General features: G+C 56.8%; 4 protein-coding genes across 5 annotated transcripts; 1 reads left to right on the top strand and 3 right to left on the bottom strand.

Moving 5' to 3' along the window:
* Positions 1 to 986: 986 nt before the first annotated feature.
* On the bottom strand, positions 987 to 9,019 carry MTA2 (metastasis associated 1 family member 2). The gene is made up of 18 exons (XM_065882998.1): positions 8,930 to 9,019; positions 8,110 to 8,177; positions 7,609 to 7,702; positions 5,913 to 6,030; positions 5,716 to 5,779; positions 5,414 to 5,531; positions 5,035 to 5,137; positions 4,754 to 4,853; positions 4,391 to 4,579; positions 4,213 to 4,287; positions 4,035 to 4,093; positions 3,775 to 3,872; positions 3,519 to 3,658; positions 3,023 to 3,251; positions 2,737 to 2,826; positions 2,284 to 2,402; positions 2,036 to 2,178; positions 987 to 1,811 (listed from the first exon to the last, which is right to left on the bottom strand). The coding sequence occupies exons 1-18, from the start codon at positions 8,955 to 8,957 to the stop codon at positions 1,646 to 1,648; spliced, it is 2,001 nt and encodes a 666-aa protein (XP_065739070.1). The 5' UTR covers positions 8,958 to 9,019; the 3' UTR covers positions 987 to 1,645.
* Positions 9,020 to 9,727: 708 nt separating this feature from the next.
* Positions 9,728 to 18,735, bottom strand: EML3 (EMAP like 3). 2 transcript variants are annotated; one of them, XM_065883239.1, is made up of 22 exons: positions 18,714 to 18,735; positions 17,729 to 17,900; positions 17,387 to 17,644; positions 17,176 to 17,289; positions 16,079 to 16,146; positions 15,785 to 15,908; positions 15,419 to 15,589; positions 15,181 to 15,250; positions 14,984 to 15,094; positions 14,646 to 14,741; positions 14,124 to 14,279; positions 13,829 to 13,970; positions 13,261 to 13,412; positions 13,053 to 13,178; positions 12,834 to 12,965; positions 12,317 to 12,384; positions 11,675 to 11,763; positions 11,505 to 11,602; positions 11,298 to 11,385; positions 10,668 to 10,766; positions 10,254 to 10,384; positions 9,728 to 10,167 (listed from the first exon to the last, which is right to left on the bottom strand). In XM_065883239.1, exons 1-22 carry the CDS (start codon positions 18,733 to 18,735, stop codon positions 9,964 to 9,966), a joined length of 2,691 nt encoding a protein of 896 aa, XP_065739311.1. In that variant the 3' UTR covers positions 9,728 to 9,963. The 2 variants fall into 2 exon arrangements, with proteins under 2 accessions (XP_065739311.1, XP_065739310.1); XM_065883238.1 differs by having other exon boundaries at positions 17,387 to 17,647.
* A 639-nt stretch (positions 18,736 to 19,374) lies between these two features.
* Positions 19,375 to 21,427, top strand: ROM1 (retinal outer segment membrane protein 1). The gene is made up of 3 exons (XM_065882884.1): positions 19,375 to 20,162; positions 20,551 to 20,797; positions 20,910 to 21,427. The coding sequence occupies exons 1-3, from the start codon at positions 19,573 to 19,575 to the stop codon at positions 21,126 to 21,128; spliced, it is 1,056 nt and encodes a 351-aa protein (XP_065738956.1). The 5' UTR covers positions 19,375 to 19,572; the 3' UTR covers positions 21,129 to 21,427.
* Positions 21,428 to 21,574: 147 nt separating this feature from the next.
* B3GAT3 (beta-1,3-glucuronyltransferase 3) lies at positions 21,575 to 26,060 on the bottom strand. Its single transcript, XM_065881753.1, has 5 exons — positions 25,930 to 26,060; positions 24,664 to 24,838; positions 22,943 to 23,303; positions 22,482 to 22,772; positions 21,575 to 22,079 (listed from the first exon to the last, which is right to left on the bottom strand). Exons 1-5 carry the CDS (start codon positions 26,009 to 26,011, stop codon positions 21,981 to 21,983), a joined length of 1,008 nt encoding a protein of 335 aa, XP_065737825.1. The 5' UTR covers positions 26,012 to 26,060; the 3' UTR covers positions 21,575 to 21,980.
* Between the last annotated feature and the right edge of the window lie 1,915 nt (positions 26,061 to 27,975).

Below are 27,975 nucleotides of genomic sequence, written 5' to 3' on the forward strand. Positions count from 1 at the left end.
CCCACCAGGAGCCAGAGCCACCGGCCCACTTAAAGGCATTTAGCAGAACCTGCTATGGTGGCATTTGAGTGAAGACACTGGAGGGTGCTGCTTCCCCCTAGAATGTTATAGCGGTCAGTTCCTCCCTACACTACCAAGGTGTTGGCTCAGGCCAGGAAGGGAGGAAGAGAGCTAGGGAGGCCCCAGGGACAAGGACCTTGAGATGGAGGGGCCTATCAGCTGGGCTAAGCAGCTGCTGCTGTGTTTGATCAACCCACAGCTTTCCACAGCTTCCGGCTGTGGAAAGAGCAGCGGACCTGAGGCACACATCTCAGGATCTAACCTTGAGCAAGTCACAGCTGCTGAGGCTTTCCCCATCTCTAAGGAAAGTGCTCAAGGAGCACACAGTAGGCGTAACTTCTCGTTCTCTCTCCTGAAGTGCTCCTCTTGTTGGGACCAGCTCAAATGTCTAATCTGTCTCCCAAACTTAAAAAGGGAGGAAACAGCACTAGAGTGGGCCCCAATATCAAGGCAGTTGCTGAGGCTGCCCTTGGGGATCCCTGAAGCAGCAGTCTGTGCAAATACACCACAGAGCTAGGTGATATGATCCTACAGTACACCCCAAAGTGGGCTACATCCTGCTCTGACCTGTAACAACTCCCAGAATCCTCTAAGTAAAAAGGAGAGGGGAGGGCTTCCCTGGTGGCGCAGCGGTTAAGAGTCCGCTTGCCGATGCAGGGGACGCGGGTTCATGCCCCGGTCCAGGAAGATCCCACATGCCGCAGAGCGGCTGGGCCTGTGAGCCACGGCCACTGAGCCTGCGTGTCCGGAGCCTGTGCTCCGCAAGGGGAGAGGCCACAACAGTGAGAGGCCCGCGTATCGCAAAAAAAAAAAAAAAAAAAAAAAAGGAGAGGGGATTAAGAGTTAGGAAATAAAGAAGCACCTTCACACACACACACACACACACACGCATGCACACGGCAGAGAATAGCTGAGCCAGGAGGAGCTGAAGAAAACAGCTTTTTATTTGTTACTATAAGAACCAATTACAGAATCCGAGGTTAAAAAAACAGACAAAAGGTCTTTATTTCTGAGAACTGGCGTACAAAAGGCAGAGGGGACAAGGGGAGGGAAGGAAAGAGCGAGCATAGGCTGGGGTTATGGGACCTCAAACTCCAATTAGGAAAGTCCGGACACCGGACAGGAAGAGAAACCCTCAATTAGGAAAAAAAAAAAAAAAAAAGACATGGCAGTCATGGCAGTGCACGCCCCCCCTCCCCCAACCAGATACCACCACCTGATATCTGTTTACTCTTCCCCTCCCCCATCCCCTTTCACAAAGGGAGGCAAAATTTTTTAAAAATTTAAAAACCCTCCCCCCAAAACTGTCCAAGACAACTGTGGGTCCTACCCCCCAAAACAGGCTAGGTTCCCACAATGGGCCAGTTCCTGCAGTCTGCCCTCCACCACCAGGCACAGAGAAGCACTGGAAGGGGACAAGCCTCCAAGTGCTAACACCAGAGGGCATCCAACCCCTCCAAGGACACGCTCACTTGCTCCTTCCCTCCTTCACTCCTCATTCCCTTTGATACTAAAGGGAAGGGAGGCTAGGTGCCCTGTGCACCCACCCTCTAGCTTTCAGCCCACCTCCCTTCCCCACAGACGCTCAATCTTCCAGGACAATGGGCTCACTGGTGCTGGCAGGATGTGAGGATGGAGGAAGAGGGACTGGGGGCCGCACTGCAATCAGTGGTGGCTTCACCTTCAGGGGCAAGTTGGGCCGGCGGGCAGCTCGCCGCATTTCCAGGTGGGTCAGAGCCTTCCGCAGGGCTCTGGCCAAGAAGAGAAGGGGGCAATAAAAAAGGCAAAGACGTTCAAGATGAAACCCCACATTCCACTACAATTCCACCTTCCAGCCCATTCCTTCCTAACATCCCCACCCTGCACCCAGTCTTCGTGGAGCTGGTCTTGCTCAGATAATCCTTCCTATTTCCTTTCCCATATCCACCAATCTAGGTTGTCAACCTCTCAGCCCCTCCCATGGAGGGCTCCCTACCTGGTATCTTTTGTGGCCACAAACACCACAGGATTGGGTGCATCAGCTGGGTTTAGTTTCTGACGCTTGGCTGCTGGCTGTGAGCTTGAGCGAATCCCTGAGGCCAGAGGCCTTCCATTGGCGGAGAAGGGGACTCCTGCCATCTGGAAAAGGATGGGGCAGCACAATGAGAGAGGGGACTCTCAGACACCTATCAGATATAAAAGCCCACCCAACCCAACTCGGCCCACTCCAGTCTGTCAACTCACAGTCTCATAGGCCCGTTTCACCATGATGCCCCCCAGTCCCCGGTTCTGGGTCAGCTGGTTTCTGTTGATCGGTGTCTTGGTACCCCGAGGTGTTTTTGGTTTCAGAGGTGCCTGGGCCACTGTCAGGGAAAAAAAAGAAAGGAAACCTTAGAGGACGTTCACACTTCCCCTTCTGTATGCATCCCCAAAAGCAGTGACGGGGAAGGGGTCTGGAGAGTAATCACCAGTATTTCAAAAGTCACACATGAGTATGATCTTATCAATCAGTATATAGTCATACTGGAGAGCATGTGAAAAGTAACATTTTTAACCTACAAAAGTACAGTCTGTTAGACTAAACCTCTTTGGACTCAGTGGGAAAGGAAAAAGCAGGGGAAGAGAAGGATCTTGATGATAAAAGGACCGGGAGCCGGACACCACCCTAAAGGTTCCCCATCCTATACCCACCCTTACCCAGATCTTTGACAATAGTTGCCAGGGGGAGCCGCACCAAAGGGTGAATCTTCAGTGGAGTCTTGGCGGCCTTAGGGAGTCGAATGGAGCCTGGAGAACAAAGATGAACGCTTTTGAAGGGGCTTCACTATTCAGGCCTCCTCTGGTGCCAGGAACCATGCCTAACCTCGTAACAAATCCTTGTGGCCTACTATCCCTACTACTGTCCTTAAACACCCAGAGAAACACTGGTCTCTGGCCAGAGCAACCCCAAACCTGCCACCAGCCCCAGCACTCCTGCCCTTACACTCTGCCTTGATGGCATTGGCATTGATGGGGGCATAAGGTCGTCGGGCAGCCCTCCTCGGTTGTAACAGGTCCCTGCACATGCGTCTGGCAAGACGGGTCAGCTTCGTGGTCTGCAGCAGGAATGTTTGCCTGTTCTTAGCCAGCAGCTTGGCCCGGTTGGCGCTGGTCGTATAGGGTGAGAGACTTTGGGCTTCGGGTCTGGATAAATGACCCCTCGAGTGTGGCTCCTGGAAGAAGGACATAGGAAAAGGGGAGAACACGGTCAGTCACCAAGGCTCCCTTCTTCCATTCTTGATGGAGGGTCTTTTATTCCTGCCTGATCTCTTTGCTGCCATCCTGACCTGCCTGGCTCCCCAACCACTGTCCAGTACCACCCCACCCCCACCCCAGTCAAGCCATCACCTTACTGGAGCTGGGTGTTCTGGCCTTCGCTTAAAGCTCACATCAATTAGCTTACTGCTCTCCCCAACCTGTCCCTCATCGTCCATCCTTACTGTGGTGCCCCGAGCAGCCCCCTCAAGCTGGGTTGGGGTCTTCAGTCCCCCGTACTTCTTCCAGTAGATCCAACAGGAAGCACAGAGGCGGCACTGCATGTTGGGTGGGCCCCAGGCATACCACTGGGCAGACTGTGTGGCTGCAGGAGCATGGAGAGGAGGGAATGGTCCGGAGGCTACCCGAGCCTCTCAGGTTGCTGGGCCAGAACAAACGCCCGGCTCACCCCCGGCATCCCTATCCCTTCCTGGAACTCACTGTGGCAACTCTCACAAGTCAGGCCCTTCTGGAATCCAGCCCCATTCATGCCAGGTTTTGAGCCCACAGAGATGATCTGGTTAGGGTTTGGTTTGGTACTAATGGAGGAGAAACCAGGAACTGGTCAAGGAGAAGAATCCACTTCCACTTTGTCTCTGTAATTTGACCGCGTCTCCGGCCCACCCCCCAACCACTTAGGAAAGCACAGGTTAGGGGCTGAGAAGGGAAACATGCCTGTCTCCCCTATCCATCGCACTTACTAGGTGGGGATGTAGACTTGTTTTAGTTTGCTGTCTGCTTCAGCAGCTTTCAATCTTTTCTGCAGGAAGGAGAAAAAGTAAAAAGGATCAGAGCATCTCAGCAGGGAGGATGTCACCAACTTCAAAGGCAGAGGTGAGCAGGAGGCCTCTGGTCCAGCCTCCCCAGCCCAGACCTCACCTGCTGAATGTATCGGTCTGTGGTTTTCCACATGTAATAAAATTGAACTATGCTGGCCAGTGACTTCCAGGGTAGCTGAGGAGGCACAAGGAAGAAGGATGAGCTGCTATCTGGCCCCTGGTCCTGGTTCCCTCACCTGTCACCTCTTCCACCTCTCCTCCTAGTCCCATCCACTTACAAAGTCCTGGCGAATATCATTGAAATCCTTCCCGTACTTCTCCAGGGCCTCCTCAAATAGCATGGCCTCTGAGGCTGACCATTCCTCCATCTCATCCCGACACAGCACCGGGCCCCCCTGGGGCACCAGGGTCGACATGGCCTTAGCCAGGTCGTAGCCGTTCCTTTGCAATGTATCCATGGCGTGAAACTACAGGAAAGGTGGGAAACAATGCTGATGACCTGAAACCCTCAGCACCACTCCTCTGTTGCTCTTTAAATACCCCCACTCCTTCAGAGATACCCTCCTCCCTGCAGAGTCCCAAGGCTCCGCAGGTCCCCACAAAGCCCAGCCTACCCAACTACCCACCAACTTCTTGCTCACCAGGGTGATATCTCGGGAAGCGGCGGCTGCACTCATGTGCAAGCTTGGCTGCCGAATGGAGCTGCTGCAATCTAGGGCTCTTGCGAAGGTCCCCACAGCTCTAAGGGAGAGAGTGAGAAGTCAGGGAAAGAAGAAAGCGTGAGTGGGCTGAGGAACCAAGCCAGATGAGAAAAAAGGACAACACCCAGGCCAAAAATAAATAAAGTCCATCTCTACGAACATGAATCAGAACTATGTCCACACCACCCCCAGCCCATCTGCCCCATCCACCCACCCCTCACCGGGCCACCACGAGAAACTGATCAATCTGCCGGTCTGTGAGAGGGTTGTCTGGATCCCAGACTTTCATCTCCATCTTCTGTTGGTTCCGATTATCAGATTCTCCTGGGGAATGGGGACATGGTATCATCGGGGAGGATAATAGATGTCTTGACAAAGTAACACCTCGTCTCTTCCTTGGATTCTGTCAGCCACCTCAACTCTCAGACTTCTCTTCCCAATGTGCCCATCTGCGCCTTTCCGGTTCCTAAGGTCCCATTCTGCTACGTTCACAACACAGAGCCATGCAGACTGTGCACCACACAATGCCAGGGCACACCATTCAGAGACTCTGATGTTACAAAACCCCGTAGCCATAATACAGTGTCTCCTGCTGCATACCCTCTGCCAGGCGATCTGGGATCTCAGCTTGGTATTTGCAACCAACTCGAATCTCCCCCTGATCAGCTAGAAGTGTCTTCTGCACAGGGTCAAACACCAGTGAGTAAAAAAAGCAGTCCTGGAGATGGAAAGGGAGAAGGTAAGCAGGGCAGCAGTCCTCAGAGGCAAGGGGCAGTGGGGTGTATCCAGAGTTCCCAAGACAGGCAGCCTGTCAACCTGTACCTCATCCCAGTCAGACTTTCTTCTTGCTTTTCAGGGCAATACCTACTTCCCTCCCTCTTCTCCCGACACCTCTTTCTCACCTCCTTTTCCAGGTACTGGCTCAAGATATCTGTCTCATTCAAGAGAGTCACACTGCATTTCCCCCTACAGCAGAGAGATCAGAAAACCCTGGGTGAGTTCCTCATTTCCTCTGTACAGCAGCTCCAATACACTAGTCCCTCCTTCCCACCTTCTAAATAAGTGCATGCAGGCCACAGTGGCCCTGATTGTCCTATACCTTATGTGGGTGGCTGGTAACGATTCGAATTGCCGAGAAAGAAAAAGCTCCCGGTGCTTCAGTTGATGTCGCTGCTGTTCCGACACCCCTGGCTGCTTTGATTCCTCCTCAAACTCCCCTGGGAGATTTAGGAGGAAGACGCCGAGTCAGAAACTAATTCAGAAAGACGCCACCTTAGAAGCTCTAACCCAGGGAAAATATTTCCTGTCTCACTTGTTTTTCTCACATTCCCTAGGTACCTGCCTCTCACACCACCAGCTTTCCCTCCTAGCTTCCCCACCCCCACCCCCCTTACAGATACTCCCAACTCTCCATCACTCTTTAGGGAAGAGCTGCTGAGAGTACAAAGACTGCCACAGAAATACATCACAGACCCAGGTGCCACTGCTCAGACACCACTCATACAGCACAAATCTGCTCACATGAGACCCAGCCAGAATATCCCACCTGTCTCTTGCTAAACTAGCCTGGGGTCCAGAAATCCAAATTAAATAAATAAGTAAAAGCACCACACAGGAGTGTGTTTACCAGTTCCTCTTTGCAAATTTCAGGAGACTTTGCTCTTAAATGTCACAAGCGACCCTAACTATCCCTTGTTTTCTACTTGGCTAACAATCGTTTGTTTGTGGGGCTTTCAAGGACAGTGCCTCTCAAGCCAGTGCCAACACCTTCCTCCCCAAGGAGCTGCAACTTGCCCTGAAACCTTGGTGGAAAGGGTTAACTAGGCTGGGTGCCAACCAAACAGGGAGGGGGCAAAAGAGCCACAGGCCCAGGCTCATTGGTGCATTGTTCCCAACCTCAGGGAGAAAGGGGGGTGTGCGGTAGGCTCCACCCCCTCGCCTGTGTGCTCCGGAAACCCTGCCCTAAGGCAAGGGGGACCACACCCCCCACACCCTTTCTGATTGGACAAGGCCAAGGTCAGCCCCTGCCAGATGGGACTGGAAACCCCAGAGGGCCGGAGAACTTGGTAGGCCCAGGTCCTCATTAACCCCTTCATGTCCAAGGCCCAAAAAAGCCTAAAATGAGAAAAATAATTTAGGAAGAACAAGAGGAAGGGAAAAGAAAGCCAAAAAAGAAAAAGGAACTAAGGAAAACAGAAAAATATGTATCTGAAAAGATGATGAAAGCATAAAGAGACGTAGGATAGGGCAAAAAGAAAAGGGAAAGATGTAAAATGGAGTAAAGGGGAAGCCAGGATAGGTGAGAAAGAGGGAAAGTGCAAGAAAACTCCTGGCTTCCTATTTATTCCCTCCCACCCATGTATCCTTACCACTTCATGACCACACACACACAAAAAAAAACCTGCTTCCCTGTTACACAGGCTTCTAAGTACGATCTCTTCCTCTTCACCTGACCTTCACAGTCACCACCCATTGTCCCAACATAACCAAAACTGTCCCCCAAGAGTCCTCCTTCTCTAAAGCTCCTCCTCATCCCCTACTGAAATACTATCATCTCGTAAATACACGCTCACACACAAGCCAAATTCTGGCTTTCCTTATCATGGCCTCTCCACCCTGCTTCCAACCCAACGTGTAAAAACAGGCCTCCCTCTGCAGACCAGGCATTTACCACCCCCAAACTCACACCCCTGCCTTGGGCATGCTACCAAGAGAAACACCTGCAGAGACATGCGCGGGCTTCAGATCATGGGCAGGGGGAGACGGGGGGGGGGGGGGTGTACAAAGACACTTACTGGCATTACTATCAGCCAGGCTGTTGAGGCTACTAGAAATGTCCCTTCGCCGGAAAAGGCACACAACCTTTGCTTCCACGTTTCCATTTGCAGTCTAAGGAGAGAAAAAATGGTGGTGAAAAGTAGTCATTTGAAAGTGGAAATGCATAAAGAGACTAACAACAGTGAACAAGTCTAAAGGATGTAAGAAAAGCCCAAGAAATTATGAATCAAGAGATTTACATTTAAGGACAGACTTCCAAATCCCTTTCCTTGGCCCCCAAGAAACAGAATAGCAAAGTTCCCACTAAGCTCTCAATAGCCTTTCCTGAACGTGTGGAATGAATGAATAAATGAATGAATGAATATGAATGGGTACTTAGGATAGGGTTTGTGTTCTCTCTCTCTCTCTCTCTCTCTCTCTCTCTCTCTCTCTCTCATTCACCTGAAGTTAGAGACCTCAGAAGAAAGAGGAGGTTGCGGGGGGCGGGGATGGGGGTGGCGGGACTCTGCTCCACTCACCTTGTTGAGCTCTTCAATCCTTCTAACCAGGTAAGGATTGCTGGAGGAGTTCTCAAAATAGACGTAATCTGCAGGAGGGGGTGGGGAAGAACCGGCAAGATCAGAGGAGTAGATGGGAGAGCCGAGCACCAGGGTGGGAGGAGCGAAAGCAGGCCCGAGTAGACCAAAAGGAGATAAGGGTCGAGGTAGAGAGGACGCTGAAATGTGGAAGTGGAGAAACTAACAGAAAATAAGGGAAAGATGCCCCACCCTCCACCCCTTATCACTTAGTTCTAAAATCAGATCCTCCACTCAAAAGCGAGCCTTCAGGAGGAGACAAGAAGCAGGGGGTTCCCCAGCAGTCTCCACCGCTCAGCGACGGAGTTGCATCCCAGTCTGGGCCAAGCGACTAATTTGTTCGCTCCTGCGCAGGGCCCCCACCTTTGCGAACCGAGGCGCACAATAACGCCCGGGAAGAGGAAACCTCCCAACGGCTCCCCCGCAGGTGGCAAAGCGGTCGCCCCGGCCCTCCGCGCCCCCTGCCTGCCCTGTCAATTCCTTCAGAACCACTTTCCCAAGCCCACTCCGCGACACCGGCGACCCCAGACTCAGCCCCGCGAGTGCCGCCGGGCCGCCCGAAGCCTCTCCGGGAGTCTCGGTGCTCAGCCGAGTCGCGATCCCCGCGCCCTCCTCCCCGAGCTCCCGGTTCCGGTTCCGGTCCGCGTTCTGGACCATGCCGCCCCAAACGCGGCTCCCCGGGCCACCGGGTGCCAAGCCTCTCCGATCCTGGCCCCCAGCCTCTCCCGCCCCGGGCCCCGCAGCCCCTACGCCCGGTACTTACCCCCCACTCGGTACATGTTGGCCGCCATGGCCGTTCCCGCCGCCGCCTCCGCCCGCACAAAGGGGTCCGGGAGGCTCACTGGGGCAGGGCTCGAAGCGAAGCCCGGAGCGCGGGGCTGCTGCTTCACAGAAGTCTCAGTCGGGCCCGCGCAGCCGGCACCTCCGCCGCCTCAGCCGTCGCGGTTCATTCCGGCCCGCGCTGTCGTCGCCGCCTCTACCGCCTCTAGCCCGGGACGCCGAGGCCGGCGCCGGCCCGCTCGGCTTCTTCCGGAAGGAGCTCGGCTCCCGCCGGACCGGAGCCAGGCTGCTGCTCCCGCCGCGCTCGCCGAGCCCCGCCAGACGTTGGACTCGGAGGGCCGCCGCGAAGGCTTGCCCTGCCCGCCTCGGGGTTCGCCTCCTTCCGGAACACCTTCGGCGGATCCGCAGAACAAGGCCCAGCGCTCGGCTCCGGTCGGAGAACGAGACCTCAAAGCTCGGCTACTTCCGGAAGAAGTTCGGCTCCCCCCGGCCAACCGCGGCCCGGCGCTCGGTTATTTCCGTTGCGGCTCGGCCCCTCCCCCGAGGGCGGGGAGAGGAGTTGGGCTTAACTCTTTCCTCGCCGGAGTGCTGCAGCTCCGCATGCGGCCGCGAAAGACTCGAAGCGCCTTTGCGCTTCTCGGAGTTATTTGCAAGCGGCTTTGCCCGTTATTTGCATGAAAGGTCTACGCTCCCTCACCCTTTCCGCATTCCCCTTTTCCTTCCTCCCCATCCCCACAAAGGCCCTAGGCGCCCAGCCGCGCCCCACAAAAAGACCGGGAGGTGACTTTGCTTTTGGTTTATTGCCCCTCAGCAGGCAGCGGGAGTCAGGGCCCCGGCTGGGGCTGCCCGGCTCAGCCAGCGGGTCTATACAGTGTGTGCAGGGGTGCCGTTCGCCCCCTCCAGGGAAATGCGCTTTTGGGAATGTCTCGAAGTCGAGGACAGGGTCGGCCCCGGTAATGGGGAATTTGGGTGGGGCGGGGACACGCTGGAGGGCCTGTGGGTCCCGTAGGACAGCGGTCAGACGTCGAGAGAGGAGGCGGGGGACAGGGAGGGGGTTCGAGAGGGCGTTGCAGGCGCCGGCCCCGCGCCCCCAGGGCCCAGCACTCGCCACTGGAAGATGCTGGCGTCCTTGCCGCCCAGCGAGACGAGGTGCGAGTCGTCGTGCGTGAACCGGACGCTGGTCACGTGGCTGCCGTGACCACCGTACACGAGGCTCGGCGCCTGGGCAGGAAGGAAGGTCGAGCTACAGCGGCCGCGGAGCCCTGGGACCCCTCCCGCCCGGCCCCGGAGGCCCCGGGAGGCCTTACCTTGGCGCGGGCGCACGGGTACTGGAAGAGGTGCACTTTGCAGAAGTCGTCGGCCACAGCCACCACGCGCTCGTTGTGGGAGCGGCACAGGGAGTTGATGTCGGTTCCATCCGAGCCGTCAGGCCACACGCCTAGCACAGGGGCCAGCCTCAGCCCAGCCTCCCGGCCGCCACCCACGGTCCAGAGCGGCACCATTTCCGGCGCTCAGGCGGCCCGGCCACCCACCCACCGGCCGCTCGTTCCAGGAAATCCTTCCCGGTCCCGAGGGCCGGCCGGAGGGGCCTCCTGGGCTGGCTTTGCCAGTTTGTTGACACCCAGCCCTCTACACCTGTCCAGCATTGCGAGCCCGGGACGGGCTGCACCTTGTCCCCGCACCTCTCCCACAGGGTTCCGCGGCCCTGGGCCCCTGCTCACCGTAGACATGGAAGCCCAGCACGCAGGTGTAGGTGGCCCACTCCCGGTCTCGGCTCTCATAACGATTCCTCAGCAGCTTACAGCCTCCAGCCACGTCCCCTGGGGAGAGGGAGCCCACCCAGCTCAGCTCTCACCCTGCCCTCAGTGGGGAAGATGCCACGGAAGGGTTGGAAAGACTGGCTTGAGGCAGTGGCACGTGATCTGGTCAGGGTGGTAGCCCTCAGCCCAGGGCAACACCCAGCCCCAAGTGCTTCCTGAGTTCTCAGCTGAAGTTCTCCTGTTTCTCATCAGTTCCTCCTCCCTTGATAATCAGTCCCTCCACACCTGTCCTGAGAAACTTTTCCAAAACAATCTTTTCTTGGTGCATTTTTCAACTCCCCCAAGGCCTTGTGGGAACAAGACATGGTGCAAAACTGTGTGTGTGGTTTTTTTGTCCAAATGACAACATTTCTCCTATGTGTATAATTCTGACTCCACTTCAAACCCATCTCCACCTCCCTGGCTGACTGCCCCTCCACCTGGAGTTCCCCCACATCTTCTCCTTCATCCCCTCCCAACCAGGAGCCCCCTCACATAAATAAAACCCACCCCTATTACCCTCTCCCCATGCCCTCCCCTACTGTCACTCACAGTAAAGGATCTCATAGTCCCCAGAATTGGACATGATGAAGTTCCCATCCTTGGACCAGTCAAGGTGAGTGATGAAGCTGGAGTGACCCTGGGAGCAAGGGTCAAGAGACTAACAATGTAGCCACCATTTCCCATCCCCTCACCCTCCTAAAGTACATTAGTTTACCTGCTATGGCAATGCCCCGCCCTCCACCCCAGCTTCCTCACCACACAGCGGCCAAAGCGGCTGGACTTGGCACCATCACTGGAAACGCTATAGATGTAGATCATGTTGTCATGGGAACCGATGGCCAGGTACAACCCATCTACAAAGACAGTCACTCAGAGAGGGAAGGGCCAGGGATGAGTCTAGGTTCCGGGGTGGGGGTGGCTCCCACCTGGGCTGTATCGGACCACTGAGAGCTGCTCATTGCCATCAGTGATGTCAGACACGATCTCTCTGGTCTCTGTGTCCAAAACTAGCCACCTAGAAGGGAGGGGGGTGGAAAGCAGGTGTGAGGATACCTGTCCTGAGCAGGGTAGGGGTTGGCAAGTCAGAGAGCCTCAGAGACACCAAAAGAAAGGCTGTGATGTAGACAAAGAGGTTATCTATCATTGCAGTCTTATGCTGGGAAGTGGGAAGGGGCTATGGGCAGATAAAAGCTGAGGGGCTCCTGATGCCGTCTGAAAGGGAGAACAGGGGCCCAACTACCAGGGCCTTGTGGAGTCTGTTAAGCTTGTCACTTCCCTGTGTTAGTCTCCCCTATGCCCCTCCCATCCCCGCTGCTTCTCTAGCCTGAGCTGCCACCTCCTCCACTCCCAGGCTTGCTTGGAGGGGAGAATGGATGGGGGAGGGTGTGATGACAGCTGCCATAGGAGAGCAGGGGAGACCCTGGCTGCAGGGAAAAGCACTGAGAAGAGGGAGGGTGCAGTTGGGGCTCCTGAGCAGGCAGCGATCACACTCCTCCACCCCCGCCATTACCAGAAACCCTTCCCATACCTCCTGCTTTCCCCTCCCAGGAGTCCTGGCTCCCTCTCACCTCCCTGTGTTCAGTCCTACGGCCACAACTGCCCCACTGGGGTGGAAGTCAGCACAGAGACCAGTCTCCTGGGAGGGGGGGAAAGGTGAATTCAAGAAGATGCCTTTCTAGTGAGGGAACTAAGATGGATACCTTGTCATCTTGATAACAATGTCAAAGCCCCCTCCTCTCAAGGATGAGAGGGACAGGAAACCTGGGATGGAGGCAGGGTATCACTGGAGCCTAAGCAGAGGTGCTACTCAAAACACTTAACAACCAGAAGTGACACCCCACAGCTGTGCTGGAGATTAACCGTCAGTTGCTGGATCAAGAGGACGTCTAAGGGCTGGGGGGAGGGCAGTGCTCAGGGGGCACTGGAGGCATCAGTACAGAAGAATATTTTAGCAGCCAGTACAGCCACACCAGTACAAACGGGCTGCCTCTAGGAGCAAAAGGGAAGGGAGTGTTGGGGAAGGAGTGGTGGCCACAGGAGTCATGGTGGGCATGACACTGAGGATCCGGGGACACAGAGCTCTACCTTGAGGTCGATGCTCCAGGCCAGCGCATGGCCCTCCCCATCCCACAGGCAGAGCTGCCGGTCATGGCCACAGGTGAGGAAACGGTTCTGGAAGGGATGTGTGCAGAGCCCCCAGAGCTCATCCGTGTGACCCTGTGGCAGAGCGTGTGCTGTCACCTCTGCCCCTCCCCAACAGCCCTTCCCTTCCTGCTCGCTCGAACCCTTGGCGACCCCCCCAACCTGGATTACAGGGGAGAAGCCCTGGTCCAGATCTCCCCTCAGCAATGCGTTCTTCGTGGTTCCCACCAGCAGCTCAGAGCCAAGCCCCTCTGCAATGGCCCGCACGGCCCCAAAGTGTTCAGGAATCTGCAGAGTGGTGGCAGAGAGTCAGGGGCCCGCTGACCATTCTTCTTCCCTCTCCTTCCCTTGACCCCAGCCCAGCCCTCACCTCAACTTCCTGGAGGGCCACCAACCCAGGCCCCCACTGGACCAGCCGGCGGTCCCGCCCACCACCACTCAGCACGGTCCCGTCCCGCCGGAGACACAGGGCGAAGATAGAACCCTCGTGAGCGTGCGCCTGGGCCACAATCCCGTAGGTCTCTGTTGGCAAAGTCCGGGGTGGGTCATGCGTTTGGGGTGCAGGGAAGCAGGGAACAGGAGCAGCCGAGGCCGTCACAATAGAGCAATAACCGCCAGGGGCTGAGTGCCTAGCCTGGTCCTCGGCTTCTCCCCAGTTTACAGACTGGACAACCAAGGCTCCGAGAAGTGAGGTAACTTCCTAAGGGCCAGGCAACTAGGGGCGAAACTGGGATTTGAACCCAGGATCTGGCACACTCCAAAGCCCCAGCCCTCTCTGCCATGCTGCCCCCTGCCCTCCTAGACTAGCCCCCCAGAGGGCCCCACCCTCGGACAGAGCACGATCAGTTCTCAAGGGCAAAGGATGGGAAATCCTCTCCTCTGTTTTCACAGACCATCTGGGGAACTAGCCTTCCCAGATGCCACCCCCAATCACATACCTTTGGCCCCGCCCCTGCCTGGGGTCCTGGAATCTGAGAGGCTCCGCCCCCAGGTGAGAATGTTCCCCTCGGAGTCCCCTGTGAGAATGTCTCCGTCCGGAAGGAGCACAAAGCAGGGGATAAACTTGGGTTTCTTGTATTTCTGGGGGCCAGGTGAGCAAAGAGCAGAGGTCAAAGACGCTACAAGTCTCGGGACAGCTGGGAGTTGGGTAGCGTCAGGGTCTACAGTACTCAGACCAATACTTCCATCGCCACTCTGCCCTCCCCCACCAACCTGCACCCATCCACACCTCACCCCAAAGACACCCTGTTTCCTGGTGAGGGTCCCGTTCCCAGCAACCCCTGCTCCACCACTCCAGTTCCAGAAGTGGACGTGGGATTTCCCGCTGGTGACAATGCAGCTGCTGTCGCGAGGGTTGAAGCCAACGGCCAGGACTGAGTCATTTGTGCTCTGAAGGGAAGATACTAGATTCAACCACCCCCAGCCCTGTGCACCTTCATTCTACCAGACTCTCTTCAACTGGCATCCTGACAACTGGTCTGCAGAAGCCCAGGACCCTCAGGACAACCCTTCCTCCAAGGCCCTGGTCCCCTAAGAGCACTACTGCCAGTCACTCACTAGTGCCTAACACGGTGTCCCTCACAAGGTCAGAACCTCCACGGTCCCCACTTCACAGCCTCAGAGAGGCTAGGAGGCTTGCTCCAGGGGACCAGGCCAGAAAGGAGGTACACGTACGGGGAAGTCTGGAGCTCTCTGCACTCCACCACTCCCAGCACCTCAACCTCAGCGCCCCACCAGGCCACCTGGACACCTCACCTTGATCTCAGCCAGCTTCGTTCCCCGGCTGCAGTCCCACACAGACAGCATGTGCTCATTGGAATCATCCACCACACAGAGGAAAGCACCCAAATCCTGAAGATGGGGGACACATCAGAGGGGCCGAGTAAGGCCTGGAGGTCTCAGGATTCGTGGTCCAAATCAGGCCAGGGGTGCCACGACAGGCTGAGAGAGCAGAAGAAGGGGCCACACTGTCTCTTAGGAGAACCGGCTGGGTGGGGCTTAGGAAGGCCAGGACTTCTGAGGCTTCCTGGTGAAGTACAAGGAGGGGGTTCCCGGACAGGGAAGATGGCCTCGAGGCGCCGGGGCCAGCTCACCGCAACTGAAAAGGCCAGGGCCCCCACACCCCGCTCGAAGGCCCCCAGTCCGATCTCCTGCAGCTTCAGCAGCGTCTCTGAGTCCCAGACATGAACCACAGGCTGCAGGGGCTGGTGGAGGAGAAGGGGTCAGGGGTGTGAAGGACAGCTGGGCTGGAATTTCATCCTGTCTGCCTGGCGTTTGACTGTGGCCTTACCTTTCCATCCTTATCCACTCCGGCTGTCTGTCCTGAGGCTACACGCACACCATCAGGGTGAACAGCCAGGCTAAGTGGGTGGGGGAGGAGACACTCTAGGGAAGGGGGTCGGTGGTCTCTCAAGACCACCCAGGCCACTCTCCTCTCCTGTTCCTCCACACCCACCCAGACCCTCTTCCTGCCAAGCCCACCATCCCCATGCCTAGAGCTGCGCACTCCCAAGCCCCAGGACCCTCACCATCGAACGCAGTCCGTGTGCCCCCGGTAATGTCTCTGGCCACCACCTCCAGGACCCCCTGGGCCTCCCCCAGGCCGGTACAGCACCACCACACAGGCGATAAAGTAGACCACCTCCCCAGAGCGCAGCACAAACAGATTAGAGCGGGAGTCACGACCCCGGTACCCGTAACTGGAGTGGGGATCATGGTCAAGGAAAGGGTCAGATCAAGGGCACCACGAGGAAAAGGAGAGGAAGACAGAGCTCTGGCTACAGAAGCGGAGGATTCGGAGGTCTCACTCTCCTTGCAGACCCAGGAGGTGCAAGGGGTGGGGACATTCCAGGATGGGAAGGGTGGTTCCCATGGGACCGGAAGGGGCAGGATACACCCAGTCAAGGCTGAGGGTCTCCGGGGGTGGGCCGCTGGGCAGCTCCTCGAGGCTGCGGATGCCAGACGGGATGTACATGGTAATGGGGCGGCCGCGAAGGAACATCTTCACTGAGATGCCTTCTACAGAAAAAAGAAGGGGGTGTCAATCACCACCCTGTAGCTTCCCTTCCAGGAAAGCCAGAGCAGAACTCAACCCGCCATACCTCACAGGTCCCCCAAAATAGCTCCTGGGGCTGCAGCCCAAACCCTAACCCCATCATCCAAGTTCTTCCGAATCCCTCTATACATACCTAAATTATAATTGCCCCTCCGAGATCCAGGACCCCCAGGGCTGGAGAGAGGGTCTTTTCCCCCACGGCTGTTGCGAAGGAAGAAAAGCACAGGGATTGGGGTCAGGTCCCGAGACACAGTTGTGGAGGGGCAGGACGTAAGAAAGGAGGTTACCCTAGAGATGACAGTCACCTCTGCAGACTTTCAGTTTGCATCGTGAGCATTCAGGGCTCAGGTGGGGACTTTTAGCTCCACTTAAGGCATGAGAAGACTGAGGCTAAAGAGGCTGAGTAAGCCTGTAAGAGGCAGGGTGGGGTGACACTTTCCTCCAGACCACCAGGCCTCTGGCTATTAACCGCTTCATTTTCCCATCTGTAAAATGGGCCTTTAGTGAATCCAGAATGCACATCAGCCCTGCCTTTCAGGGATCTGAGAGGTAAGCAAGAATAGTCCTTATCTCTCAAAGGGAAAATGACAGGTGAATTCCAGAGATCACTGCCCTTAGATAATAAGGTGACCATCTCTCTTCAAAGAATAAAAGAGAGGCCAAGGATAGGGCTAGAATGAACACTCAGGAGTCCTGGGGCCTGTACACACTCTGAGACAACTATGCTCAGCCACTAGGATCTCCCCTTGCTCTCTAGAAGTAAAGCTTGCTACGCTGGGGTGTGGGAGAAGCCTGAGACTCTGAGGACCGTCACCATGAAAATCATGGGTGCTTTTGGAAAACCCTCTTGGAATCTTGGAAGGTATGTTGTGATATGGTGGAAACGGCAGGGGAACTGGAGTCAGGAAGAGTTGGGTTGGAATCCTGGCTCTAGCTGTGTGACGCCAGACAAATGACTTACCCTCTCTGAGCCTGCTTCTTCACCTGGACAATGATCAGCATGAGACCACCCACCCCCCAAGGATGTCATGGGGACTGAATGAGATGGAGGAGGTCGCGGGTTTAGCGCAGTGCCGGGTACACAGCAGGCACCCCAGGAGTGCTTGTTCCTTTCTTCCTGTTGTGCAATGAGGTCCCCCCACCCCACCCAGGGAAGTGAGGTGAGGGATGTGAAAAGTCAAGAACCTGAGCCTGGGGTGGGGCGGGGGGGGGGAGGGGAGCCTCGCCCACCTCTCTGTGCTCCCTGACCGCAACAACAGGTTGGCTGAGGAAGCTGCCTTCCGGGAAAGTTTCTGGCGAGGCCGCTCTGAGGGGGACGAGGAGGAGGAAGAATTTCTCCGGGGCCTGGGCGGAGGGAGCACAGTAAGCAGGTGAAAGTCATTCCCTCGGATTGTGCTCCCCGCTCCTCCTCCCCTCCCAGCCTCTGCCGCAGGACACTCACGTGTCAGTACGCTGTGGGGGCTGCACCAGCCTGAGGAGCCCTGGGGGGCCGGGCGAGCCAGTGCCACTGCTGCTGCTGCCCCCTCCTTCGGACTGGGTCCCACCGGGCTCTTCACCGCCCCCATGCAGGGCCGCGGGCCCGTTGATCAGGCCAGGGGGGCCAGGTGATGACTCCGTCTCCACCTCTGTCTCTGTCTGGGTGCCTCGGCTCACCGAGGAGGGGCTGCGTGCGGGTGGCAGTCCCGGGGGAGCTGCAGGGCTGCTGGGGAGCCAGTGCATCAGCCCGATGCCCCTGGGGGAGGCCCCAGCAAGGGGGAGAAGGAAGGTTTGACAACATGCATACCTGTCCCTTGTAGGGCCTGGTGTGCCAGGGTCCTGCAGGGAGGTGGGAGGTGCCTGCAGCCGCAGCAAGCGAAGAGCTTCTGCCAAGGCTGCCTTTACCAGCTCCATCTCCTTTTCCTGCACCTGAAGCCGCCGGCTCAAGGACTGCAGGGCCTCCTGAGCAGGGCCCTCACCTGGGAAAGGGGCAAGAAGCAGTCAGAATGTACGCACCACCTGGGGAAAGGCTTGAGGGGATTCTCTCTGCCCCCAGCTGTGCATTTGTCCAATAGGACCTGCACCCTTCGAGCAGCTCCAGGCTTGGATGCGCTCCCAGAGGGGAGGAGACGGGTGGTAAAGGATCAAGGGCCTCCTTGTGGCAGGGCAGGCGAGGAACCTGGCAAAGCTCCCTTCCTGCTGCCGTCCCAGCCTCCGCAAAGACAGGGAGTACCAGGGGGAAAATATGGAGTACTGGCGAGGAACGTGGGAACCACAGGCTGAAGCGCAGTGCTGGTGAGGGACGACAGGGCCCAGCCCAGAGCAAGCTCAGGTCTCCAGAGAAGGCAGAGAAACTCAGAGGGAGCACCCGGAGAAAAGTAGGGGGGACACAACAGTCATCCTGAGGACTCAGAGAAGAAGACACCTAGAGTGACAGGAGAGGGTATGAGTGGAGAGAAGAGTCATAGCGAAGGTCCCAGGGTAACAGTGGGGGTCCGAAGTAAAAAGACCCAAAATCCCAGGAAAAGAGGCCCAGAGTAACACAGGAGGTAAGGAAATTTTCGAGGGGCCCAGAGTAACACGGGAGGTAGGATGACGTCGGGGAAGTCCGAAATGACAGTTGGAGGACCCAAGTAACTAGGGAGAGCGACCTGAGGAACAGTGGAGGATGCTCAGAGCCCCCGGAGCCGAGGAGCACGCGGGGACGCCCCGAACAGCCGTCGGGCAATGGCAGCGCCCGACCGGCCAGCGCTCCGGGAAGGGGCACGCCGCCCGCCCCGCCCCGTACTCACCGGGCCCCCCGGCCCCGTCCATCCGGCCCCCGGCTTGCTCCGAGCGGCGGCGGCGGAGGAGGAGGCGTCTAAGCCGCGGGGGCCATGGCCAGAGAGAGGGGAAGGGGAAGCACCCCGGGGCGCGCGCGCAAGGGAGCCGAGCCACCCCCCGGGGGCGCTGTCGGGCGCGGGGAAAGGGCCTGGAGGGGGCGCTGTGGGGCGGGGGCCGCAGGCTGCGGGGCCCGCCGAGGCCTCGGACTCTCCCGGGACTGCTCTCGGCTCCCGGGGGTGGGGTGGCGGGACCGTCCTGGGCCCCAGCGCCGCAGCACAAACAGGCGCCGGACGCGAAGCCGCCAGGAAGCGCGGGAGGGGGTGGGGCGGGACGAGGGGGGGGGCCGGGCCGCCTGGTAACCCCTCCCTGTCCGGGCCTGGCAGCTCGCTTCGGGGGCGGGGCCAACCCGCTGACCCCCGGCCCCCTCCGGCCACCGCCCTCCGGGCCCTTCCGGGATCCTGGCCCTCGGACTCCCTGGGGACCTGGGAAGGAGCGCGGGCCGTGAGGTCTCCCGACCCCAGCCCCTAGCCTGTCAAGGCAGAACCGACCAGCCCCTCCCCACTTCCGCGAAGGGACAGGGGCGGGGTCACGAAATAGGCCTTTTGCTCGGGGGCGGGGCTTTTCCTAAGGGGCAAGGCCAAGGCATCCCGAATTGGGACTGGCAGGGGACAGGGCAGAGGGTTATTAAGGCTGTGGCGGGAGGATGCCCAGGGTATTGGGGTCAGGGTGGCATTAGCCCAGCTCAAGCCAGGCTGGGCTGACGCAGCATCCTGCCGCGGCCAACCCCTGTCCCTGACAGCCCTGCTGTCCCTTGGGCAGAGATGGGAGATGGCGCCGGTGCTGCCCCTGGTGCTGCCCCTCCAGCCCCGCATCCGTCTGGCGCAGGGCCTCTGGCTCCTCTCCTGGCTGCTGGCGGTGGTCGGTGGCCTCACCCTCCTCTGTAGTGGGCACCTCCTGGTCCAGCTGTGGCACCTTGGCACCTTCTTGGCTCCCTCCTGCCCGGTCGCTGCCCTGCCCCAGGTTGCCTTGGCAGCCAGTGCAGTGGCTCTGGGCACAGGACTGGTGGGTTCAGGAGCCAGCAGGGCCAGTCTGGATGCAGCTCAATACCCTCCCTGGCGAGGGGTCCTGGGCCCGCTGCTGGTGGCTGGCACAGCTGGTGGCGGGGGGCTCCTGGTTCTTGCCCTGGGGCTAGCCCTGGCTTTACCTGGGACTCTGGACACAGGACTGGAGGAGGGCCTGGGGACTGCCTTGGCTAACTACAAGGACACAGAGGTCCCCGGACGCTGTCAAGCCAAACGGCTGTTGGATGAGCTGCAGCTGAGGCACCACTGCTGCGGGCGCCATGGGTACAAGGATTGGTTTGGGATCCAGTGGGTCAGCAACCGTTACCTGGATCCCAATGACCAGGACGTGGTTGAGTGAGTGATTTGCCTCTCCTTCTCCCTCTTCCTTCTTCTCCTCCTCTTCCTCCTTCCTTGAAACCCCACCTCACCCAGACAGGCAATGAGTAGAGTCTAGTGACTGAGAGAATGGAGCACAGCTCTGCCATGTTTTAGCTGTGTGACCCAGGGCATGTTACCAAACTGCTCTGGGCCCATTTGCTTGTCTGTAAACTGGAGATGATAAAAGTCCCACCTTACAGAGTTGTCGTAAGGATAAACGAATTATGTATGCATGCCTGGCACATAGTAAAGCAGTCAGTAAATGTCTCACTCGTCTTTTCCCTTCTCAACTCCTGTGTCCTGCAGCTTCTCCCCCAGGCCTCTATCTCCAGACATCCTAACACCCCTGCCCCTCCCTTTGCAGCCGGATCCAGAGCAATGTGGAAGGCCTATATCTGATTGATGGGGTCCCTTTCTCCTGCTGTAACCCCCACTCACCCAGACCTTGCCTGCAAAGCCAGCTCTCAGACCCCCACGCCCACCCCCTCTTTGATCCCCGACAGCCCAACCTAAACCTCTGGGCCCAAGGATGCCACGAGGTGCTGCTGGGGCGCCTGCAGGGGCTGGCGAGCACACTGGGCAACATGCTGGCTGTTACCTTCCTGCTGCAGGTGAGTCAGCAGTGTCTGAGGCCTCCTCTGGGCCTCCTCACCGCCTCCGACCCAGGGGCCCCTGGAACTGCTGTGACCCTCATTGACCTCTTGCCCCTTGCTTTCCCCACAGACCCTGGTACTCTTGGGCCTGCGGTACCTGCAAACGGCACTGGAGGGGCTCGGAGGAGTCATCGATGGGGAGGGAGAGGCCCAGGGCTATCTCTTTCCTGCTGGGCTGAAAGACATGCTGAAAACAGCATGGCTACAGGGAGGGGCGGCCCGCAGGCCAGCACCTGAGGAGGCCCCACCAGAAGAGGAACCTCCCAAGGAGGGTCTACCTGAGGCCTAGTGGCCTGGAGCTTGGGGTGGGGATGAGGGGTGGGGGGAAGGGGAGAGATGGACAAGACTGGAAACCTCACAACTCCTTATAGGCTACCGGTGGGGGAGGAGGGATCTCTGGGATTAGAGGGTTAAGGATAGTCAGTGAGTTGGACTGGGGTAGGAGAGAAAACCAGGTGTCCTAGGGCCTAGCCCATGGCCAGAACCACCAGGGAAGAACAGAAAAAAACCCAAGGTGGTGGGAAAGTGACATGGGAAGGACTGGAGGCTGCTTCTGGTACACAGACTCAATAAAGCTTTTGGACTGAAGCCACTGATCTTTCTCTTCAAGGGGGTGGGGGCCCTGAGAGAACTGATTTCCGTCTGATGGAGAAGCCAGAACTCCAGGGTTTTGACCTGGTAAGGATCAAATGCAAGAACCAGACATGGGAAGTGAAGGAAAACAGAAGCCCCTCCAGGTTGAGAGTTTTTATTCTGGAGGTTGGGGCGGGGGGGCGGTGGTCAGCATGCTCAGCTGGGGAGGGTCCAGCCCAGCTCCTCCAGCCCCCCAGTGCATGCCCAGCCCCAATAAGTTACCCAGTCACTCAGCCGCCCGCCCGCCGGAGACTCTGTTTTCTGCTCCGCCCCAGACGGGGCCCATCTGGCTCAACACAAGGGCCGCTTGTCCCTAGCCTGTGGTCAGTGCCACAAGGCAAGCTGGGGGAGGGGAGAAGCAGCTGGGCCACGCCCTGGGGTTGAAGGGGCAGAAGGGCCGCCCCTGGCTCTGAGGGCTCAGGACCTGGAAAACCACATCCTGGGCAGGCCAGGGATCCAGTCCCACAGATCTGTGTCTGATGAGGTGGTGGGCAGTGGAGGGCCGCCATCACACCTCGACAGCTGGGTCTGAGCCTCGGCCCTGCCGCTGCAGCTGCTCCTCCTGCTTCGTCTTGGGCTTCTCTGTCCGCGTATGCCACACCAGAACCTGTCCCGAGAGCTTTCAGTTAGGGCCGGGCCCAGCCACAGCCAAGCCTCTGGGGCACGCAGTGTAGAACGGATTCTCCAACCCCCTCGACACACACTGGGTTGGCTGCCAAGTATGAAGGGTGGGTGGGGGGAGGCTTTAGTGCCTCTAAAAATGGGGCTTAATCCCTTACCCTCTCTGTGTCACACGGGTGCCAGGAGACAGAGTGGCAGGAAGACCACTTTCCTTCCCTGCCTCCCAGCTTCCCCTTCAGGAGAGCAAGCAAGGTTGAATCTGAGCCCTGGAGGGTCTCTCCTGGTTCAAACACCCATCCTTGATCCTACTCCCCAGGGCCTCATTCCACTTCTCCCATCACCCGTCCATCCCACAGTCAGATTTCTGTGCCCACCTCCATCCCCTTACCCGAGTGCAGTTGGCAGCCCGCGGCTCCAGGTCCTTGGGATCTACAAGGTGGCTCAGAAGGCTGCTCTCCAGGTGGCCCCGAGGAGCAGTAGCATCAAACCGGGCATTGGGTTTCGCCAACAGCAGGGGCAGGGAGACGGCAAATCCCGCCATATCCACTGGGAAGGGCCTATTGGGCTCCCATGCCGTGTGGAAGCCCACAACCCGGCCGTCCTGTACGCGAGGGCCCTCGAATCGCAGGCCGCCCACCAGCCCCACTGGCCACACTGAGACTCCACGGGTCCAGCGCATCTAACAGAAGTCAGGAAAGAAGAAACAGACAGGAGGTGGCCCAGAGGAACGGGAGCAGCGGGAAGGACCACTTGAGTCACTCTGCCCCACCGCTCCCCACTCCTCACCTAGGGAAATAGATGAAGCGGGCCCCACCTGGCCTGTTTCCCCAGCCCCATCTCAGTGCTCACCTCCTCAAAGAGTTCCCGGCTGTAGGTGTTGTCATCGTCAGCAAAGTACACGACTCCCCGGGTGCCTGGTGGGGGTGGATCCTTCTCTCCCGCCACAGCACCCCCTCTGCTCCGGAGCCAGTCCAGGGCCCTGTTCCGTTGCTCAACACCTCGGGGCCGAACCCAGCCTGGCTCGCCCTCCCGGAGTCGCTGGGCCTTGGGAGTGAGGACCGCCAGGTGTGTGAAGAGGAGGCCAGAGGCAGCCAGCAGCCCCGAGACCAACGGGGTGGGGCCCTCAGCATCCTCTACCAGCAGCCAGTGCAGCCGGGGCACCAGGCTTAGGGTCTGGGACAGCCGCACCAGCTCCGCCTTCTGCACCAGCCTGCAGGGGGAAAGATGCAGGAGGGAAAGGGGTAGGCACCGTTTGCCCACTCCAGAGGGTACATATGGCTTCTCCTGGGCCACTCCTAGCACCGCCCACCCCCCACTCCCCCCCCACACCGTGACCCTTCCCCGACCAGCACCCAAATGCCCTGTTCTTTTCTTTGTCTTGTTTTGTTTTTTGACCCAGCCACTCAGCTTGCAGGATCTTAGTTCCCTGACCAGGGATGGAACCCATGCCCACTGCAGTGGAAGGGCTGAGTCCTAACCACTGGACCGCCAGGGAATTGATTCACCTGCCCTGTTCTTAATGTCCATGTCTGTCACTCACCTCAACCCCAGGGCTCTGACTATAAATTAAGGGCACAGTCTTTGAAATCAGATCTGGGTTTGAACGCCAGTTTTGTAACTTATTAGGTGAGATATCTGGGGAAATGGCTCCATCTCCCCAAGGCTCAGTTTCCTTTAAATAACTTTAAAATAACAGTACTTTACAACAATGTTGTTTTAAAGATTAAATAAGATCATGACTTTTTAGAATACCAGTAGGACCATGTTCTTTGCCGCCTATGCTTGGATTTCCAGGTAGAAGAGTTTAGAGGAGCCCTTTGGCTCATTCCTCTTCAGGGGACGAAGATTTATCCGAGTTTAGACAAGAAACTGGGAAGGTAGGGGCCCAGTCTCTTGCAGGCTTCTTTACCCTTCAGATGGGCCTGCCCGCCCCAGGCTTGATGGTGTGTGGAGGGAGGTGGAGAGGGTCTAGAGATGCCCTGGCGTAGGTGGGTCAGCCATCTGATTCCAGGCAGATGTCAGCAAGCCCTTTTGGCTACAGATTCAAAACCACATTTCCCGGTTGGTTTGTGTCACCAATAACACTACGTTTTATTTAAAAAAAAAAAAAAAAGGAATGCACTTAGCACAGTGCAGGGCAGAGAGTAAACACACTGCAAATAATAGCCGGTGTAACTATTTCTAGACCCCCTCGCTCGGGGGTCTAGACTATGACTGCAGGGCCAAGTCCTTTTCTGCTTCGATTTAGTCAAGGGCTTCCCAAACTTTCTCACCAAAGGCTCCCTAAGGAGAGAGAGTGAACTCACTGGCAAGTTCAGAATTTCTTTGCAACTTTATTGTTCTATCTTAAAACTTCTCAGGAATATTGTATTCTACTTCACAGCACATCCCTGTCTATTTTAATAGAAAAACATTTTCCCACAAATCTTTGAGTAATGATGTGGTTCATTTAGCCTGTCATCTGGCATGCCTTAGCTTGAGCAACATCCCCTGGCCCAGCGCCTCCCGAAACTCATCATCGACCCCAGCCTCTTGGTCCATGCAGATGTTGGGTGCATCACAGCCCATACCTGGCATAGGTGGGGGTAACAACATAGATAGTAGGCAGAGCCTCAGGTTCAGGGGGCTGGGCGGGGGCAGGGGGTGGACGACGGAGATCGGCTTGCAGCTGGGAAATCCTCAGATCCTTCTGCCGAAGCTGCTCTGCTGCTGCCCGCAGGGGAGAGAGGCAGTCACATGGCTGGCCTGGTCCCAGGAAGCAGGGATGGGGGCAGAGAACCACAGTATGTTCAGCATCCCAAAGGGCCATAACCTTCTGTTCAACTAGCCAGTGCAGGGCTCTCTTTACAACTTTTCTAACAGCTTTTCTATGCCTTGGGTGGTGGGGAGCTCACTGCCTCAATTAGCAGCCCCTCTCCGACTTTACCAATTCCATCCATTACAGTTTTCATTTGGCTATTGAGCTGATTACCTGCCTCCATCCTTTCAACAAGTTGATCTCCTAAAACAGGACAGTCTTTCAAATACCTGAGGATCATGTAGTGGCCCAGTCTCTAAATCCCTGCATAAGAGGCAGGGTTCAATCTGTTCCACTGGCTGTGTGACCAAAGACTCATTAAATTCATTGATTCCATCATTGGATAAGTATTTATTGAATGCTCCTCCTGGGAGGCACTGCCTTAGGTGCCCGGGATGCAGCTTAGGAAACCAAACAGACATGGTCCCTGCCCTCATGGAGGTTTCAGTTTAGTGGAGGAACTGGACACTAAGCAAAGAAACAAATTAATAAAATTATTAGAAACCGTGGTAAGGGCCATGAAGTAAACAAATAGGATAGAGACTTAAAGAGAATCCAGATTGAGAAGAGGTACTTTAGCTAAGGTGGTCAAGGAAGGCCTGTGAGGCGGTGACATGTGAGCTGAAACCTGAAGGATGAGAGAGGGAGCTGGGAAAGAGCTGGGAGAAGAGCACCACAGGCAGCGGGGACAGGTTAAGTGCTTGGAAGCAATGAGTGTGGGGTTTTCAAGAAACTGTCATGAAGCCAGTGTGGCCGGAGCAGAGCGAGCGAGAGGGTTAGGAAATGGGGTTAGAGAGGCAGACCAAGGCAGGATCATGCGGGGCCTTGCAGGCTCTGGGAAGGAGTCTGATTTCACCCGAGGTGCGGCGGGCAGCCGCGGTGCGTTCTAGAGAGGGGAGTGCGCCCGGCGGCCGCAGAGGGCTGTAGAAGGGCCGAGCCGGATGAATGGGGTCTGCGCGGGGGTTCATCCCCAGGGCGGGACGCTCGGCGACGGGTGCCCGAGGGCCGACCCGCCGCGCCCCCGCCCCGCCCCGCTCACCGAGCTGCACCAGCGCGTAGAGGAGGCCGGCGATCGACACCAGGAAGTAGGCGAGGAACACGTTCTTCAGCTTCAGCTTCATGGCCGCGCCACCGCCGGCGCCTGGGCAGGCGGGGTCCTGCAGGCACGAAGTTCCCCGCCCCCAGCCCGCCAGCCTGCAAGCCCCGCCCCTGAAGCGGCCCCGCCCCTTGACCCGCCCTCCTCACCCTCCTCTCGACCTGCTCCCAGGAGCTGGAGCTGGCAGTAAACGTCGCGGCCCACTTCCGGTCAGTCTGCACACTCCCTCCCTCCGGGTTAATTTCCGCTCCCACCGCCTAGTTCTGGGAACCACGGTAGTGGGTGACGTCATATCCGGCGTATCAAGCGCGCGCGGCCGGCGGTCAAAAGCCAGGTAGGGTACTTCGGAGTGGCTTTGGGACCCTCCCCTTGATCTCTAGTCCCTCTGCGCAGATTTTCTCCTTATAGTCATTCATTCAAACATCAGTCACTGCAGGCAGTTAACAGTACCTCAATACATACTTGTTACACATGAATGAGTGAAATCTAGGGCCTATCACGTGCCAAGCCTGTGCCCTGGGTGTCTCATACAATCCTCACTATAATCCTTTGATTATAATTTTAATACAATTTAGGATATTATCACTCTAAAAATTGATGTTGCAGAATTTTGATATTTAACAAGATACTCTTGGCAAAAATGCAAAAAATACATAGTAATCTAATAAATTAAACCCAAAAATAGTAAAGGGGTATTTTTGATATTTCATTAATTAATCAACCTCTCATATTCTAATATTTCTTGGAATTTTTTTTTTTGAACTTCTAGTATGACTTGGAATCAGGTCCCTTTCTGGGATGGAGTTTATATCCATAGTGTTTTTCCAGCACATCTGGCAGTAGTTCAGGAGCAAACTGCTCTTCTTCAGGGTTGTCACAGTATCTTGGTCCACTTTTGTGTGAGAGACAGGTATTGTCCCCATTTTACAGATAAGTAACTAAAATTGCGCCAAATCATGTAATTCCCATCGTACAATTTTCTATGTCCCTTCTAGATACCTGACTCCAGGAGCTGTACTGTCTCCTCTGACCCACACTGAAACAGGTGACAGAAGGGGTGGGGGTAAAATGTCAAGGCAATGAGCTATCTCCCACGGAATTAACTGGAAATTTCTCTTTTTAAAATAAATTTATTTATTTGTTTACTTTTGGCTGCACTGGGTCTTCGTTGCTGCTCGTAGGCTTTCTCTACTTGCGGCCAGCGGGGGCTACTCTTCATTGCAGCGCGTGGGCTTCTCATTGCAGTGGCTTCTCTCATTGTGGAGCATGGGCTCTAGGCACGCGGGCTTCAGTAGTTGTGGCATGTGGGCTCAGTAGTTGTGGCTCACAGGCTCTAGAGTGCAGGCTCAGTAGTTGTGGCTCACGGGCTTAGTTGCTCTGCGGCATGTGGGATCTTCCCGGACCAGGGCTCGAACCCATATCCCCTGCATTGGCAGGCGGATTCTTAACCACTGCACCACCCAGGAAGCCCCTGGAAATATTTCTTGAGCTGAGGAATTCCAGAAACACATCCCCTAACTCCTCACAGGCATAAACCATCCTGAGCAGTAATTTTTCCAAACAAACCAACCTAGTTTCTTGTTAAAATAATCTCTAAGACTTGTGGTCAGTCTACAAAACGGAGGAAACTATTTCCTGTCACTAAAACAATGGGAAATTTTTAAAAATGCTGCTAGCTAAAGAGAAGCAGACTTTAGTATGAGAACATCTGACATATAGCTATTTCTATTCAAGAGGGACCCCATTAGCTCTGGTCACCACTATTAACTAGGCCTACTAAAATCTGATGACCTTGCTGGGCTCCTCTATGAAAATACTGGCATCAGGGACTTCCCTGTGACGCAGTGGTTAAGAATCCGCCTGCCAGGGGCTTCCCTGGTGGTTCAGTGGTTGAGAGTCCGCCTGCTGATGCAGGGGACGGGTTCGTGCCCCGGTCCAGGAAGATCTCACGTGCCGCGGGGTGGCTGGGCCCGTGAGCCATGGCCGCTG

This window comes from Phocoena phocoena, chromosome 8 (genome assembly GCF_963924675.1).
Source record: "Phocoena phocoena chromosome 8, mPhoPho1.1, whole genome shotgun sequence".
NCBI lineage: Eukaryota > Metazoa > Chordata > Mammalia > Artiodactyla > Phocoenidae > Phocoena > Phocoena phocoena.

Bases quoted from the DNA above. Each gene is read 5' to 3' on its own strand.
- MTA2 (XM_065882998.1), bottom strand. From the start codon at position 8,957: ATGGCGGCCAACATGTACCGAGTGGGGG. The intron at 2,403-2,736 runs GTAAGGGTGGGT...TTTCCCTGACAG, and splicing joins AACTATTGTCAAAGATCTGG to TGGCCCAGGCACCTCTGAAA. The intron at 2,179-2,283 runs GTGAGTTGACAG...ATCCTTTTCCAG, and splicing joins TGAAACGGGCCTATGAGACT to ATGGCAGGAGTCCCCTTCTC.
- EML3 (XM_065883238.1), bottom strand. From the start codon at position 18,735: ATGGACGGGGCCGGGGGGCCCG. The intron at 15,909-16,078 runs GTATGTATAGAG...TTTTTTCTGTAG, and splicing joins GAGGGGCAATTATAATTTAG to AAGGCATCTCAGTGAAGATG. The intron at 14,280-14,645 runs GTGAGGTGTCCA...TCTTCCCTTCAG, and splicing joins CGAAGCTGGCTGAGATCAAG to AGCACAAATGACTCAGTCCT.
- ROM1 (XM_065882884.1), top strand. From the start codon at position 19,573: ATGGCGCCGGTGCTGCCCCTGGTGCTGCCCCTCCAGCCCCGCATCCGT. The intron at 20,163-20,550 runs GTGAGTGATTTG...CTCCCTTTGCAG, and splicing joins AATGACCAGGACGTGGTTGA to CCGGATCCAGAGCAATGTGG. The intron at 20,798-20,909 runs GTGAGTCAGCAG...CTTTCCCCACAG, and splicing joins CTGTTACCTTCCTGCTGCAG to ACCCTGGTACTCTTGGGCCT.
- B3GAT3 (XM_065881753.1), bottom strand. From the start codon at position 26,011: ATGAAGCTGAAGCTGAAGAACGTGTTCCTCGCCTACTTCCTGGTGTCG. The intron at 22,773-22,942 runs GTGAGCACTGAG...GACTTCTGTTAG, and splicing joins GCCGGGAACTCTTTGAGGAG to ATGCGCTGGACCCGTGGAGT. The intron at 22,080-22,481 runs GTAAGGGGATGG...CTCTCGGGACAG, and splicing joins GGGCTGCCAACTGCACTCGG to GTTCTGGTGTGGCATACGCG.